The 15,484-nt window shown below is 37.2% G+C and overlaps 1 protein-coding gene across 1 annotated transcript; it reads right to left on the minus strand.

Moving 5' to 3' along the window:
- Positions 1 to 858: 858 nt before the first annotated feature.
- LOC127130948 (eukaryotic translation initiation factor 4 gamma-like) lies at positions 859 to 1,527 on the minus strand. Its single transcript, XM_051059898.1, has 2 exons — positions 1,352 to 1,527; positions 859 to 1,213 (listed from the first exon to the last, which is right to left on the minus strand). The coding sequence occupies exons 1-2, from the start codon at positions 1,525 to 1,527 to the stop codon at positions 859 to 861; spliced, it is 531 nt and encodes a 176-aa protein (XP_050915855.1).
- Positions 1,528 to 15,484: the final 13,957 nt, after the last annotated feature.

Here is a 15,484-nt window from a genome sequence, read left to right on the forward strand (position 1 = left end):
ACGGTTACATTTTCTGAGTCAGCGAATCCTGTATTCAGAGTCTTGTTTTGCAATGTTCGTCTTTAGAGGGTACTTCTATCTGATTGAATCAGAGTTTCTCTTAAATCTTGACGTCTTCAGATTGTCCGTCTTCAGAGTCTGCATTTATTCTTCTCTTTCAGAGTTTCTGACTTCTTTCGTTTTGCTAGCGCTTGTTTTAGAGTCAAAACCTTTTGGTCACGTATCCTCTGAGTAGCATCTAACGCTAGATTCTATATCTGATGATTTATCTATCTGATTGTTTGATCAGAGCCCTACACACTTAAGAAATTTTTTGTTAGGGTACCATTTTAGTTTCATCCTTTGTTATCATCAAAATCTTAAAGATACATTATAGAACCAACTTTGTTCTTATAATCTCCCCATTTTTGATGATGACAAAACAAGACAGTGTGGAGATGAAACAGTACGAAAAAATCTCAGAGCAGATAAGGAAGGGGACTCCCCCTAAGTTAGATCATTAAATTTAACATAAGTTCTTACCGGACCTTCTTTGGTTTAGTGCTTTAGATATTTTCCTGCATATCTTTAGTCATCAGTTTAATAATATTTATTAATGTTTGCAGTGCCTTGAGAGGTTTTAGTTATGTTTCCATCAGAGTTGTTTTAGTTCTCCCCCTTTTTGTCAAAATAAAAAAGACACAAGAAAAACATAGGTAGGAATTTGATATTCATAAAGGGAAAATAGGTACGCACATGTAGTAAAAAACATATAGATCAGAAGGTAAAAAGATCAGAGGTAAAGCAACAATCAAATAGCCTAGGTGCCTAAGGGTTTAAGGGCGGAGGCATCCTTTGGAGCAGCTAAGACAACATGTTCTAAATGTTGATGTTGACGGAATCCTGTTGATCCAGCCTAACTCGAACCACTTGTTGTTCCTTTTGCAGTTCCTCCGGAGTCTTTAAGACCAGAGGGGAAAACCCAGAGTTGGATTTCTCCCCCTGAGTCAAAGCATTAGATCTGGCCTTGGCAGCTTCCTCTGCAGCAACACGTATTGCTTCTTCAGCTTCGGCTAGAGCTTTTGCCTCAGCCTCAGCAGCAGCAGCAACAGCCTTTTCTTCAGCTTCTCTGATCCTCTGTTCTTCTTCCAGGCGAGCTTTCTCTTTTGCTTCCTTCCTAGCCTGTTCCTCAGCCTCTCTGTCCAGGCGATCTTGGAGCCTTATACCAGCATCTCTGATGAAGTCGTTGCGGACTTGTTTAGAGAGGCCTTTCAGTTTGAAGGCTTCAGAGGTCATCTAGCTAATCACTCTGTTCCAGTGGATCCTTACTTCAGAGGGATCATCGCTGATGCCAGAGTTGATAGTCAGAGACTTGATCTTCTCTACTGAAGACTCTGCACAAACTTTTATTGCTTCTTCTAGGGTAGGGAAGGCAGTGTCTGGTTCAGTGGTAGAGGCTAGGGAGTATGGAGAAGGTGAATTGATGTCACCAAGATTTAGAGTGGGAGCGATGGAGGCAACATAAATTGGTGGTGTTGGAAATAGCATAGGGGGACGGTGTTGTTTTTTCAGGTTGTGGATTTGGTTCAGATAGTGAGTGGATTGGTTGAGCTTCAGAAGGTGGATTTGGTTGTTGTGCAGGTGGTGGTGTTTGAGGCTGTTCAGATGTAGTTGGATTTTGTTGTTCAGGGGGTGGGGAAGTGACTTATGGTTCAGGTTCAGTGTGTGATGGCTGTTGAGAGGCCAGAGCACGAGCTTGTAGCTGAGCCAGAGTGGGGGATTGGGGGTCAGATGGTTCATTGTCAGAGGAGAGTACATAGTATGGTGGGGATTGAGGTGAGGATGATGATGATGGTGAGGTAGTTTCATTCAACATTTCTACTTCAGAAATAGGTAGCGTGGTGGTAGCAAGGTTGAATTTTAGTGAGGGTGGGTTAGAGGTTCTGGTGGTTGAGGGGGGTGTTTCAGATGAGGTGTATATTGGAGTGGTTTGGGGAAGAGAAGAAGCAATAGGTTTGATTTTAACAGAGCGGGAGAGAGGTATAAACTTACTTGGAGAGCCAGCCAGAGGGACTAGAGGTCTTGACCCAGAAGATTCTCCCAGCTTTGCTTTCTTTGCCTTCTTGGACTTCTCAGAGGGCTCTCGCATCCTCTTCATGAAGTTTGGTGGATGCTCAGGTAGCCAATCTACTGAGAACTCAGAGATGTCCACCCCTTGATTGGCAAGATCTTATAGATAGTAAGCTACCACTTCTGGAGGGTCAATCTTGGAGAACAGATAGAGTCCATTGGGAATCTTCCTCTGATCCTTGAGTGCTTCCTAGGAGGTGTTTAGTGTTGGTTTAGCTCTGACTTGATGAATGATCCCCATACTCTTCAGATTCCGAGCATTCAGCGGTCTCCCAATGTCAATAGTGACATCTTCCATTAGTCTGAGATGGATCAGGTGATCCACTAAGCCACTCTCGATTAGAACATCTGAGATAAGTCTTCCCAGAGGGATGTAGTTTCTGGTCTTCATTTTGTTTCTGGTATCTTTGATGGAGTCTCAGAGATACTTGAAGAGTAGTGCTGGCAGACACAGTTTAAGCCCTTTGTGGATGCAGTATAGAATACACTTCTGATCTGTGTTGATGTAGTCAGAAGAGTTTGATACAGGGCGATGATGAATGGTGTCTAGGATGATCTTCAACCAGACACGAAGGTTCTGATGGAGCTCCTTGTTCTTGGAGTGTTTACCTTCAGCACTCTGTTGGAAGATAGTGGGATTGATTTCTTGGGACAAGTATTTTGCCCTAGGGTTGATGTTGTAGATGCGTCTTCCTCCTGTCTTCTCCATATTCAAAAGAGAGGCAATAGATTTCTAAGTGATGACTATCTTGACTCTCAGAACAAGAGAGACGATGTAGTGTTCATTTGAGTCTGCAAAACGCCAGAACTCCTTCACCAGGTATGTGTACACAGGGCCATAGAGTCTTTGAAAGTAGGTTTCCCACCCTTGCATCCTTAACTCTTCAGTTAGGTCTACGCCATTTTTCTTCATGTTTTCAAAATCCACTAGCGACTCACACAGTACTTCAAGCTTTTCAAACGGTGTTGCTAGGTGGATGTGGGGTTCACGATCAAGAATATGAGGTTCCCTGTAGATGGGGGTAGAGACGAGACCAGTGGTTGCTATTGTTTGTTGAGTAGAAATGGGTGTCTGCTCCGTTGAGTTCATTTGTTAAGAGAAGTTGTAGACAGATTTTTGTTGAGCATCCATGACGAACAAGGTTTAAGATGAAGGTTGAATGAAAAACTTGATGAAGAAACTGTAGAAATCTTGAAGATGATGAAGAACTGAGAGAGAGAAATGGTTTAGTGTAGACGTGAGTGTAAAGTGTGATATTGTAATGTGTGAAGAGGTTATATACCCACAAAGATGCATGCAAAATGACAACATTAAGAGTAGTTTAATTGTTAAATAATTAAATGCAACACGTTAACCAAGTTTGCACGTTTGGAGGAGAATGATTATAGCCCATGATGGAGGTCTAATCCCCAAATCAGCACACTGCTCGAGGAGATTTCAAGAGCTTGTCTCTTGATTTCTGCTAGACAGCTGTCTAGAAGTTTCAAGGTCATACGCATGAAGCTCCACATGTTACTTTATCTGATCTTCAGGAATACCAAAGGGTTGGGTCCTGAGGATTTCTGATTCAGATGACTCATAACTGGTAGAAGCATCAGAGTCAGATCCAGATACCAGATGTTTTAATTCAGAGTCTTATTCTGCTATTTCAGAGAAGCACATTTATTCTGGATAGATTTGAATGTTTAAATTTCTCAAAATAAAAGAGAATTTGTCTTCAACGAGGGGTTTAGTAAATATGTCAGCCCATTGATGGTCTGTATCAATAAATTTTAAGGATATTACCCCTTTCTGAACATAGTCTCTAATGAAATGATGTTTTATTTCTATGTGCTTAGCTATGGAATGTAGAATAAGATTCTTACTTAAACAAATGGCAGCAATATTATCACAGAAAATAGGGACGTTACTCTCAAAGATCAGAAGGTCTTCAAGTTGATTTTTCCTCCAGAGCATCTGAGTAGTGCAGAGTGACGTTGATATATATTCTGCTTCTGCAGTGGATAGAGCTATGGTTGATTGCCTTTTGCTGACCCAAGATATAAGGTTATTTCCCAAGAGCTGACAGTTTCCAAATGTACTTTTACGTTCCATTCTTTCCCCCTGCATAATCTGCATCATAATAACCAGAGAGCCTATACTCTGATGTTTTCTCATACATCAGGCCGAGCTTAGGGGTTCCTTTAAGATACCTGAGGATTCTTTTAACAGTTGTTAAATGAGATTCTTTGGGATCTGATTGGAATCTGGCACAAAGACATACACTAAACAAAATATCAGGGCGAGTAGTCGTTAGATAGAGAAGAGAGTCTATCCTACCACGATAAATCTTCTGACAAACCTTCTGGCTAATTTCTTCTTTCTCCAGAATGCAGGTTGGATGCATTTGTGTCTTAGCAAGTTTGCATTCAGCCATTTCGAATTTCTTCAGAATGTCTTTTATGTACTTACTTTGATAAACGTAGGTAGCTTCTGAAGCTTGATTGATTTGAATTCCTATAAAGAACTTTAGTTCTTGCATCAAGCTCATTTCAAATTCTGCCTGCATTAACTCAGAGAATTCTTGACATACAGAGGGGTTAGCTGAACCAAAAATAATGTCATCAACATATATCTGGCATACCATGAGATCACTTTTAATGTTTTTACAGAAGAGTGTAGAGTCAACCTTTCCTCTAATAAAATTATGTTCCAGAAGAAAGTTATTTAGTCTTTCATACCAAGCTCTAGGAGCTTGTTTTAAACCATACAGTGATTTATTAAGTTTAAAAACGTGTTCTGGACATTTAGAGTTTTCAAAACTTGGAGGTTGATTGACATAAACTTCTTATGATATATAACCATTAAGGAATTCACTCTTGACATCCATTTGATATAGTTTCATTGAATGATTCACAGCAAATGAAACAAGTAGGTGAATAGATTCTAACCTAGCGATTGGGGAAAAGGTTTCGTTGTAGTCAATGCCTTCTTGTTGACTGTACCCATATGCCACCAGTCGTGCTTTATTTCTTACTACTTCTCCCTTTTTGTTCAGTTTATTTCTGAACACCCATCTGGTTCCGATAATGTGAATTCCTTTAGGCTTTGGGACGAGATCCCAGACGTCATTCTTTGAGAATTGATCTAGCTCTTCTTTCATAGCCAGAACCCAGTCATTGTCTTGAAGTGCCTCATCACAGAAAGTAGGTTGGATTAGAGATACTAATCCTAGAGGAGTTTCTTCAGATACTTTGAATGTTGACCTAGTTCTGACAAGTTCATCCATGTGCCACCAGTCATGCTTTATTTTTGACTACTTCTCCCTTTTCATTTAGTTTGTTTTTGAACACCCATCTGGTTCCGATAATGTGAATTCCTTTAGGCTTTGGGACGAGATCCCAGACGTCATTCTTTGAGAATTGATCTAGCTCTTCTTTCATAGCCAGAACCCAATCATTGTCTTGAAGTGCCTCATTACAGGAAGTAGGTTTGATTAGAGATACTAATCCTAGAGGAGTTTCTTCAGATACTTTGAATGTTGACCTAGTTCTGACAAGTTCATCCTTGTTTCCTAGAATCAAATCTTCAGAGATGTTGGGGTAACTTCTTGATCTTTTCTGGATAGTTTAGGCTTCAGTTTCATCTGGCTTTTGTCTATCAGATACTTTTGGTGCTTTAGTCTTTTCGTTAAAGCCTGCAAGAGTGATCTCTAAATCTGCAAGTTTCTCAACTAGCTTTGACTTTTCAGGGTCAAGCTAATCATCAAATCTAACATGTATTGATTCTTCCACAATTTTGGTTTCTGTGTTGTATACTCTGTAGCCTTTAGAGCGTTCTAAGTATTCTAACATAATACCTTTTTGTGCTTTTGAATCAAACTTGTTTAGATGTTCTTTAGTATTAAGAATAAAACACGAGCATCCAAAAGGATGGAAATAAGAAATGTTGGGTTTTCTTCCCTTACACAGTTCATAGGGATTCTTTTCCAGAATAGGTCTTATAGAGATTCTATTCTGAATATAACACGTTGTATTTACTGCTTCAGCGCAAAAGTGCTTAGCCACATTTGTTTCATTGATCATGGTTTTGGCCATCTCCTGGAGTGTCCTATTCTTCCTCTCTATAACTCCATTTTATTATGGAGTTCTAGGACAAAAAAAATCATGGGATATTCCATTAGAATCAAATAGTTCCTCAAAAAATTTATTCTCGAATTCGCCACCATGATCACTTCTGACTCTGATGATTTTAGAGTCAAATTCGTTTTGCACTTTGGAACAAAAGCTAGTGAATACAGAGTGAGACTCACTCTTGTGCTTTAGGAATTTTACCCATGTCCAACGACTAAAATCATCAATAATAACTAGTTCATACTTCTTTCCATTGACTGACGTTGTCTTAACAGGCCCAAACAGGTCAATGTGAAGAAGTTCTAGAGGCTTAGAGGTAGAAACAATATTTTTCTTTTTAAAATATGTTTTTGAAAATTTACCTTTCTGACATTCCTCACATAGAGCTTCTCAGTTTAGGTAGGCCTCTGGCTAACTCGAGTTTATTTAGATGAGAGAGTTTTCTCATGCTAATGTGGCCCAAGCGTCTATGCCATACCCATTGCTCTTCATGAACAGACATCAGACATTTTACATTTTGATCTTTTAGGTCTGAAATATTTATTTTGTAAATATTGTTTTTCCTCTTGCCAGTGAATAGAACTGTTCCAATATTCTGATTAATTGCTTTACATGTTTTTTGATTGAAGATTACATCATAACCATTATCACTTAATTGACTTATTGATAACAGGTTATGCATTAATTCTTCAACATAGAGAACATCAGATATAGAGGGAAGAGTTCCATTACCAATAGTTCTGGAGCCTCTGGTTCTTCCTTTCTGATTTCCTATGAAACCTACGAAGCCAACATCTTTAAGTTCCAGGCTTTGGAACATATACTTTCTTCCCGTCATGTGTCGCGAGCATCCAGAGTCCAGGTACCATGATTGGTGTCTTAACTCTGCTGCATAAGATATCTGCAACATAAACAATCTTATCCTTTGGTACCCAGAATCTTTTGGGTCCTTTGTGATTAGTTTTCCCAGAGTTTCTTAGAACTTTGGGTTTTCTAGCATTATCAAAACGTTGTGCTTTTGTATGTGTGTAGTGATAAGAAAAAGGAGATTTAGGTTTGTCATCTGTAGAAGACTTATCTTCACTGGGGACATACCCTATTCCTCTTTTATTATTCTGACTTACTCCATAAATCATGGATGCCATTCTGCTTCTTTCTATCCCATTTTTCAGAAACTTTTGAAAAGATTTTTCATATTCATATATTGTTGTGTTAGAAGTTTGTGGGGCTTGAGATAACGCTTCTTCAAGTTTTGAACACTGTTTATTTGTGGAGTCTCTTTCTTTTATCAAAGTTTGGTTTTCATCTTTTAGTTCTGAAACTGTCATCTCAAGCTTATCACATTCTTCGATGGTTCCTTCAAGAACCTCTTTTAAAGCTTTGAATTTTTGTTACAGTTTCTGATATAAGTTTACAGTTTCAGAAAGGCATGATTCAAGGTTAGAGCGAGAAAGATCAATAAAATACTTCTTCAGAAACAAATTCTCCATCTGATGTATTTCTGGAGGTGGTAGCCATGAGTGCAACATTTGCCTGTTCTTCAGAGTCTGATTTGGAGGAATCAGATCCACTATCGTCCTAGGTGGCCATCAATCCCTTTTTGGTTCTGAATGAACTTTTCTTGGAACCTTCTCTTTTGGAGCTTTCTTTCTTCAGCTTGGGACATTCGTTTCTGTAATGACCTGTTTCCTTGCATTCATAGCATGTTATTTCTTTGTTTGACTTATCTCTGGAAGTTGATTCTGAGCGATCTCCCTTGGGTCTTGGTCTTCTGAAGTTATTATTCCTTTTTCTCCAGAGTTGTTTTACTCTTCTGGTCAAAAGGGATAACTCTTCTTCGTCGTCAGAGTCTTCCTTTTTAGAGTCGTCATTGTCTTCCTCTTCAGCTTGGAAGGCTTTGTTTCTTTCTGGTTTGCGTCTTTCAGATCTGGACTTTAGTGCTACAGACTTGATCTTCTTTTGAGGCTCATCTTCCTTAAGTTCTATCTCGTGACTTCTGAGTGAACTGATGAGTTCCTCAAGGATGATATTATTCAGATCTTTTGATAACTTTATTATTGTGACCATGAGTCTCCACTTCTTTGGCAAGCTTCTGACTATCTTTTTGACATGATCTGCAGTTGTGTAGCCCTTGTCCAGAACTTTGAGTCCTGCAATTAAAGTTTGAAATCTAGAAAACATTACCTCTACAGCTTCATCATCCTCCATTTTGAAGGCTTCATATTTCTGAATTAGAGCCAGAGCCTTTGTCTCTTTGACTTGAGAATTTCCTTTGTGAGTCATCCTCAGAGAGTCAAGTATTTCTCTAGTTGTTTCCCTGTTGGTGATCTTTTCATATTCATTGTAGGAAATGACATTTAGTAGTATCGTTCTGGCTTTGTGATGGTTTTTGAATTCATGCTTCTGATCATCTGTCATTCTGCTTCTGGGAATGGCGACGCCAGCGTCAGTCACAGGCGGTGTGTAGCCGATTATGACTATATCCCATAGATCAGCGTCGTAGCCCAGAAAGAAACTTTCAATTCTATCTTTCCAATAATCAAATTTTCTCCATCAAAGATTGGAGGTTTAGCATTGTAACTATCTCTTTCATTTGTGTTGGCCATAGTGTTTTTCTCACGCTAGATCTCTCTACACTGTTAGGTGTTTGATTAGAGAATCAATAACAGTGCCGAAGTCCTGATACCAATTGAATGTAGAGAAAAACAAGAAAAAGGGGTTTGAATTGTTTTGGAAAATAAAACTTTATAAGAATTTGGACACACTCAGAATAAAAAGAATTTGACATAGAATTTAATACTGGTTCGCTTAAAATTCAAAGCTACTCCAGTCCACCCGACCAAGGTGATTTCACCTTAAAAAAGGACTTAATCCACCAATCTTGAAAGATTAAACAAACAACCATCTAAGAGAATAACCCCTTAGCCCTCTCAAGTATTTAGACTGCACAGAGTCACTTGAGGAAGTATCTTAGTAATGATATGATTTATAATGCACAGTGCTTCTAACAATAAGAAAATATTACAGAAATATAAGAACAACAATTTTCATGTAAGAGCAACAACTTGTGAAAGAGTGAAAGGAGATGATTGAGAGATTTGTATTCTTGTGTGTCTCAGGTGTATTTTTTCTTGAGTGACATTCCATCCTTTATATAGGAGTTTGAGAGGACCGTTGGTTGATGATGGAATCTTGGACATTGAAGAATGATTAATGTCATTACTCTCCTTGTTTCTTTCCAAAACAGTTTTGGGTACGTCATAATTTCCTTCTAGAAATAGTTTCTTTCTAAATGCAGATTTATTCACGGTTACGTTTTCTGAGTCAGCGAATCCTGTATTCAGAGTCTTGTTTTGCAATGTTCGTCTTTAGAGGGTACTTCTATCTGATTGAATCAGAGTTTCTCTTAAATCTTGACGTCTTCAGATTGTGCGTCTTCAGAGTCTGTATTTATTCTTCTCTTTCAGAGTTTCTGTCTTCTTTCGTTTTACTAGCTCCTGTGTTAGAGTCAAAACCTTCTGGTCATGTATCCTCTGAGTAGCATCTAACGCTGGATTATTGTCGCACCTCGAAAAAAATGCGATCCCTCACGATGGTCGCGGAAAAATGTTAGTTCGAACAGAGTCACCACCAAACTTTATTTATTCCAATGAAGGAATAGGAAAATATCGATAAAACCTTTAATAAAATAGAATAATGGTCGTCGCAACCATATTCGGGTTCGGGAGTCGATTACGCAAGGTGAAGGTATTAGCACCCCTCACGTCCGTTGTACTCAAAGGGAACCTCTTAGTTTAATTTGTAATTTGAATGTTAACTTTTATTGTTTGCTTTCTTCGAATGATAAAAAGATTGAAAAAAGATGGATGCAAACCTCAGAAGGGGGAAAAGGGAGGTTTTTTATTAGTGTGCTCGCGAAGATACATCAATCTCCTACCTACGTATCCTTATGGTGCAATAAGGAAATGAGAGCATTCATAGTTCGGGAAACTACGATTGGTTGATGTTTTTTATGAACAACTGTGTAGATCGCGTTCTAAAGGCTAAACGCTGGCTGGTCTACTCTCGGCGGAGGCTGAAGCACTAGTTTATTGTGCGTATTAGAAAGGATTAACAGTGTTCTTTTTTGAAGAAGGGTTCTGGTCACGCGGGGTTGACAAGTCAAATTGATATGTTTGATGTTTTTGGATTGATTTTGATCGCACGTGGGCGAGAAAAAGATGTGTTTAGATATTTTTGGTTGGATGACGATTATTCGGATAGTCGAGTAAGACAACTTGTATCCTAATAATCGAGGAGAGGAATCGAAGGCTCTAGACCATCTCCCATTTCATACTTAATTGTGAAAGGATTTAATAATAGTTAAGGTATTTTAAATGGATGATAATTGCTCGGACAGTCGAGTAAGATAACTCGTATCCTAACAGTCGGGAAAGGGAATAGAAGACTCTAGACCACTTTCTTTTTCACCTTAGTGATTATGAAAATAAGTTTGTGTATGGTTGATGTGTTTTAGAATAGACGACAAGTACTTGAATGGCTGAGTAAAACAACTCATATTCAAGCATTTGAGGAGAGGAATCGAAGACTCAAGACCATCTCCCTTTTCGTATAGTTTGTTGTGAAAACGATTTGATTAATTTATTAATTTATGGAAAAATTAAAATTGTTTGACTAACTGAGTGAGAGAACTCGTATTCAAACCATTGAGGAGAGAAGTTGAAAACTCAAAGCCATCTCCCTTTTCATTTTGCTATTATGAAAATAATTTGATTTAATCTTGGTTTAAGGTTTGTAAAGAAATGCCAATTGTCTAACTGACTGAGTAAGAAAACTCGTATTCAAACAATCGAGGAGAGGAGTTAAAGGCTTAAAACCATCTCCCTTTTCATTTTATTTATTGTAAGAATGTTTCAATTTAATTATGCTTAAGCGGATTAGAAATGACGATTATTTGACTAACCGAGTAAGAGAACTTGTATTCAAATAATCGAGGAGAGGAGTTGAAAACTCAAAACCATCCCCATTTTCACTTCATTATTATGAAATGTTATTTAACCGTACTTAGGTATGTTTAATTTTGAATAAAATACTCGATATTGGATCGAGGTTTGAATTGATGTTTAAGATAAATTGGATTTTTGTTTAGTGAATCAATCATCTACTCGATTAATTAAAATCGAATAGGTCTCATTGTAAGAAAGCCCAAGAGCAAGCTATGTGAGGTTGATGGCGACGCTAAAAGCTATCGACTTACAAAGGTGTTTGAAAATGGGCTCGACTTTGAATCGAGAAGTTTGTGGTTTATCCTTGAAATTGAGTGGAATGGTTTTAAATCGGTGAAATTGAAATAACTTGTCACGATTGTAGCACACCATACATATGAACTCAAGAATTTGTACAAATAAATAAGTAAACACAAAATAATAGTGTACACAAACCTCACACAATGAGTAATTATCTAAATTATATTCAAATAATAAATGATGGTAAAAATAATAAAAGTAATTAATTAAATAATGGTAAATTACATAATTGATTTAGAAATTAACAATAATGATAATAGGAGTTTAATTGGTGGATAAAAACTTTATTTAAATTAAGTAAAATAACTAATCATGTGCTAGAAAAGATAAAGAAAATAAAAAAAGAAAACAGTTGGGCCTTGGGGGAAAGACCAAGCCCAAGTAGGTGCTGCCAGACTTAGCATCAGGAGGTGCTAACAGGAAAAATATGAGCATGGTGTCATACCCCAATTTTGTCCGGGCATATTTAAATTTTTATAGAATTGATTTCATTTTTAATCATATGCATAACATGACATGCATTACATCAGGAATAATACCTAAAATATCAGTCAGAATAAATTTATTGAAAATACAAACAAATCGGTTAAATTATTTCTCAAGCATGTGCAAAAATCAACGGGTAAAAAGTTTCAAAATTAAAATTACAGACACCAGTATTATTAATCTACGGTTCACTTAGTTTAACCTGGCGTGCTCGTTGTATTTTTCAGCGGCTGTTTCGGTTGCGTTTTGACCCGCCTGAGCCCTTTAACCGATGCAAAGTTATTTCAGAATTTTGAAGAAATGTCGTATTTCTCAACTTCGTGGTTGATAGTGATATTCCCAGCATTTTCTTTACTACCATTGCTCGCCAAGCAGAGGTTACCATAAAAGTCTCTTATGAGCTTCTCCCCTACAGAGCTTCTTCAGCAGATTTCCTCCAAAAGGAATCTTTTCTAAAATATCCCCCCAACAGACATTCATTTTTTGAGATATTATTTCATTTATCTGAAGAATATCGTCTATCTGTTTGAGATGCTGCTTCATCAATATGAAGAGTCTCATTCCAGTTTTTCTTTTGAGATACTGCTCTAGTATCCTCGAAGAGTCTTAGATTCAATTAAGGTATCATTCCCTTGTTCGGAATATCTTGATTCTATCAAATAAGATGTTGCTTCGACTCGATACAGAGAATCTCATTTTTATTGTTTGAGATGCTGCTTCATCAATATGAAGAGTCTCATTCCAGTTTTTCTTTAGAGATACTGCTCTAGGTATCCTCAGAGAATCTTAGATACGGTTGAGGTATCATTCCCTTGTCAGAATATCTCAAGTATATCATATGGGATACTGCGTCGTTGATCCTCGAAGAATCCCGTGTGTTCAATTCAAGACACTGTTCTGCTAATTTTCAGAAAGTCTTAGATACGGTTGAGGTATCATTCCATTACTGGAATATCTCGATTATGACATCCAAGATACTGTTCTGACGATTCCCAGAGAGTCTCGACTGTTTCATTTACCTCATTTTACTTTTCTTACTGTATCTCTCATTGCATTTTCTTTATGCATTTCATCCTTGCATCTCAAAGGACAAAATTTGGGTCTTTTCGTATTTAATTACCTTCCACCACGAACGTATGAAGACTGTCGTCATTCTTACTTTCTAGTTCAAGATAATTAAATAGGGGCAGCTGTCATACCCCAATTTTGTCCGAGCATATTTAAATTTTCATAGAATTGATTTCATTTTTAATCATATGCATAATATGACATGCATTCCATCAGGAATAATACCTAAAATATCAGTCAGAATAAATTTATTGAAAATACAAACAAATCGGTTAAATTATTTCTCAAGCATGTGCAAAAATCAACGGGTAAAAAGTTTCAAAACTAAAATTACAGACACCAGTATTATTAATCTACGGTTCACGTAGTTTAACATGGTGTGCTCGTTGTATTTTTCAGCGGCTGTTTCGGTTGCGTTTTGACCCGCTTGAGCCCTTTAACCGATGCAAAGTTATTTCAGAATTTTGAAGAAATGTCGTATTTTTCAATAAGTATATTGTGTGCTGATCATTTTAGTGCATCCGATTTAATTTTTTGAACACTTTTTTGCCCGATATTTTTAGTTGCATTCAGTCATTTTTATTTTCAAAATAATCAATAAAACTAAATAAAAGTAAATAAGCAATCATTTTGAGGTTATCTTATTTGATTTTGAATTTATTCCTAAACTCTTTTTTATTTAAACATAGTAATAGAAATAATAATAAAATAGGTTGGTCCAAGGAATTATTAACAGCTAGCACATTGGATCCCTTCTAAAATTGTCAGCTGGTACCAACGGATATCTCACTAAAAGACAAAAAGAAAATTAAAAGAAATAAATAATCCTCACCTATTACTCACCCTTCACGCGAACTCCCTTCTCTCTTCCCTCACAATCACTGCAAATCCCTATACCTACCTACCACACGTCTCCACTCTCTAAAAATCCTCACAAATCTCTCTTCTCTCTCACTTCTCTTAAAAAGAAAACAGAAAGAGAAAAGTTGTGGAGATTTTCCTGACCGCCGCCGCACACCACCATAAACCCTTCTTCCACCACCGTTCACCTTCAACCTTCACAACACAAACCACCATTCAAACCCTAACCACACCGCCACCTTCTATGTTTCACTCTCAGTCACACGACCCATCCAAATGCCATCCTCACCGGTAAACCGTTGTCGTGTCTCCACACGCGAAACCACCGCGACGTCTAAACCCAACCACCGCCGACGCCCACACCATCGTCGCGCTTCTCCGATTCACCGACCGCGCATCACCTTCGCATCTACCACCACGCCTCCGTCACCGACACACAATAGGAGCATCCGGCCTACACCCGAACCGCCGTCGACTTCCGAGCCTCAATCGAACAACCTTCCAAATAACTCCTCATTGCTAGTGCAAAAATGCTTGCGGCTGACTCTTTTTCACCATCGTCAAAAGCTTGGACCATCATGTCATCTCTCTTTCGTTCGGTAGATTTCTATTTTACTTTTGATTGCTTTGATTCGTGACGGGTTCGTGTGTTGTTTGTGGATTTGTGAGACTTTGGTTAAGTTTATTTTGAGATTTGGAAGAAAATGAATTTTGTTTGAGTTTCTTGAATGGCCATGCGTTTTCATTATTTCCATGAAACTGGATGTTATATCAAGTGTTGAAAAATGGAATTGTTCTTTGCTTGGGTGGTGAATATGTGTTTATTTTATATGATACTTATTGTTTCCCAATGAAAATAACAAAAAAAGTTGTTGAAGAACATGGTGTGGGTATTGATATGAATTGGTTTTAATATTAAGATGTAGAAAAAAATAGTTTCAATCTCAAGAGTTGACATGAATGGTATTAAAACTTTTATTGTTTAGTCTTTTTTATAATTGGTGTTTTTTCGTGTAGCTTGGATTGGTGTATCAGGTGAATGTGCGATGTTGTAGCATTTCTTATGCTATGCAACAGTCTTATATTTAATTCAGTTAGGTTGGCTTTCCAAATAAATAAAATAATGTCAAGCTTACCATTGGAAGTAGGACAATATCACAGACTGTACATGTTAGTGAAGGGAAACTTTCCTCAGTTCATTATGGATGGTTATTATTTTAAGATAGCTAGATACCTAAAAACATTGAAAATATCTTAAGTTTTTTTCTTTCTTACTTTATTTTATTTTAATGACAATTTCTTTTTTAATTAGTTTAAGTTAGATTTTGATCCTATTTTTTTTATTAGCTTATGTTAGATTTAATTCAGTTTATTCCATATTTTGATAATGGAATTTTAAGTTCATTTCTTCCCTTATTTATCACTAGCTTGTGTTAGATTTTATTCATACTAGTATAACGTTAGTATCACTAAAAAACTAAAAAATATTTCTTCTAAACCTGTTTTCATAATTTAATTCAATTAAATGATTTTTTTTATAA

This window comes from Lathyrus oleraceus, chromosome 3 (genome assembly GCF_024323335.1).
Source record: "Lathyrus oleraceus cultivar Zhongwan6 chromosome 3, CAAS_Psat_ZW6_1.0, whole genome shotgun sequence".
NCBI classification, from domain to species: domain Eukaryota; kingdom Viridiplantae; phylum Streptophyta; class Magnoliopsida; order Fabales; family Fabaceae; genus Lathyrus; species Lathyrus oleraceus.

Coding starts and splice junctions, on each gene's coding strand:
- LOC127130948 (XM_051059898.1), bottom strand. CDS start 1,527: ATGCTATTTCCAACACCACCAATTTATGTTGCCTCCATCGCTCCCACT. Junction 1,214..1,351: donor TCTTCAGTAGAGAAGATCAA/GTCTCTGACTAT, acceptor CGACTTCATCAG/AGATGCTGGTATAAGGCTCC.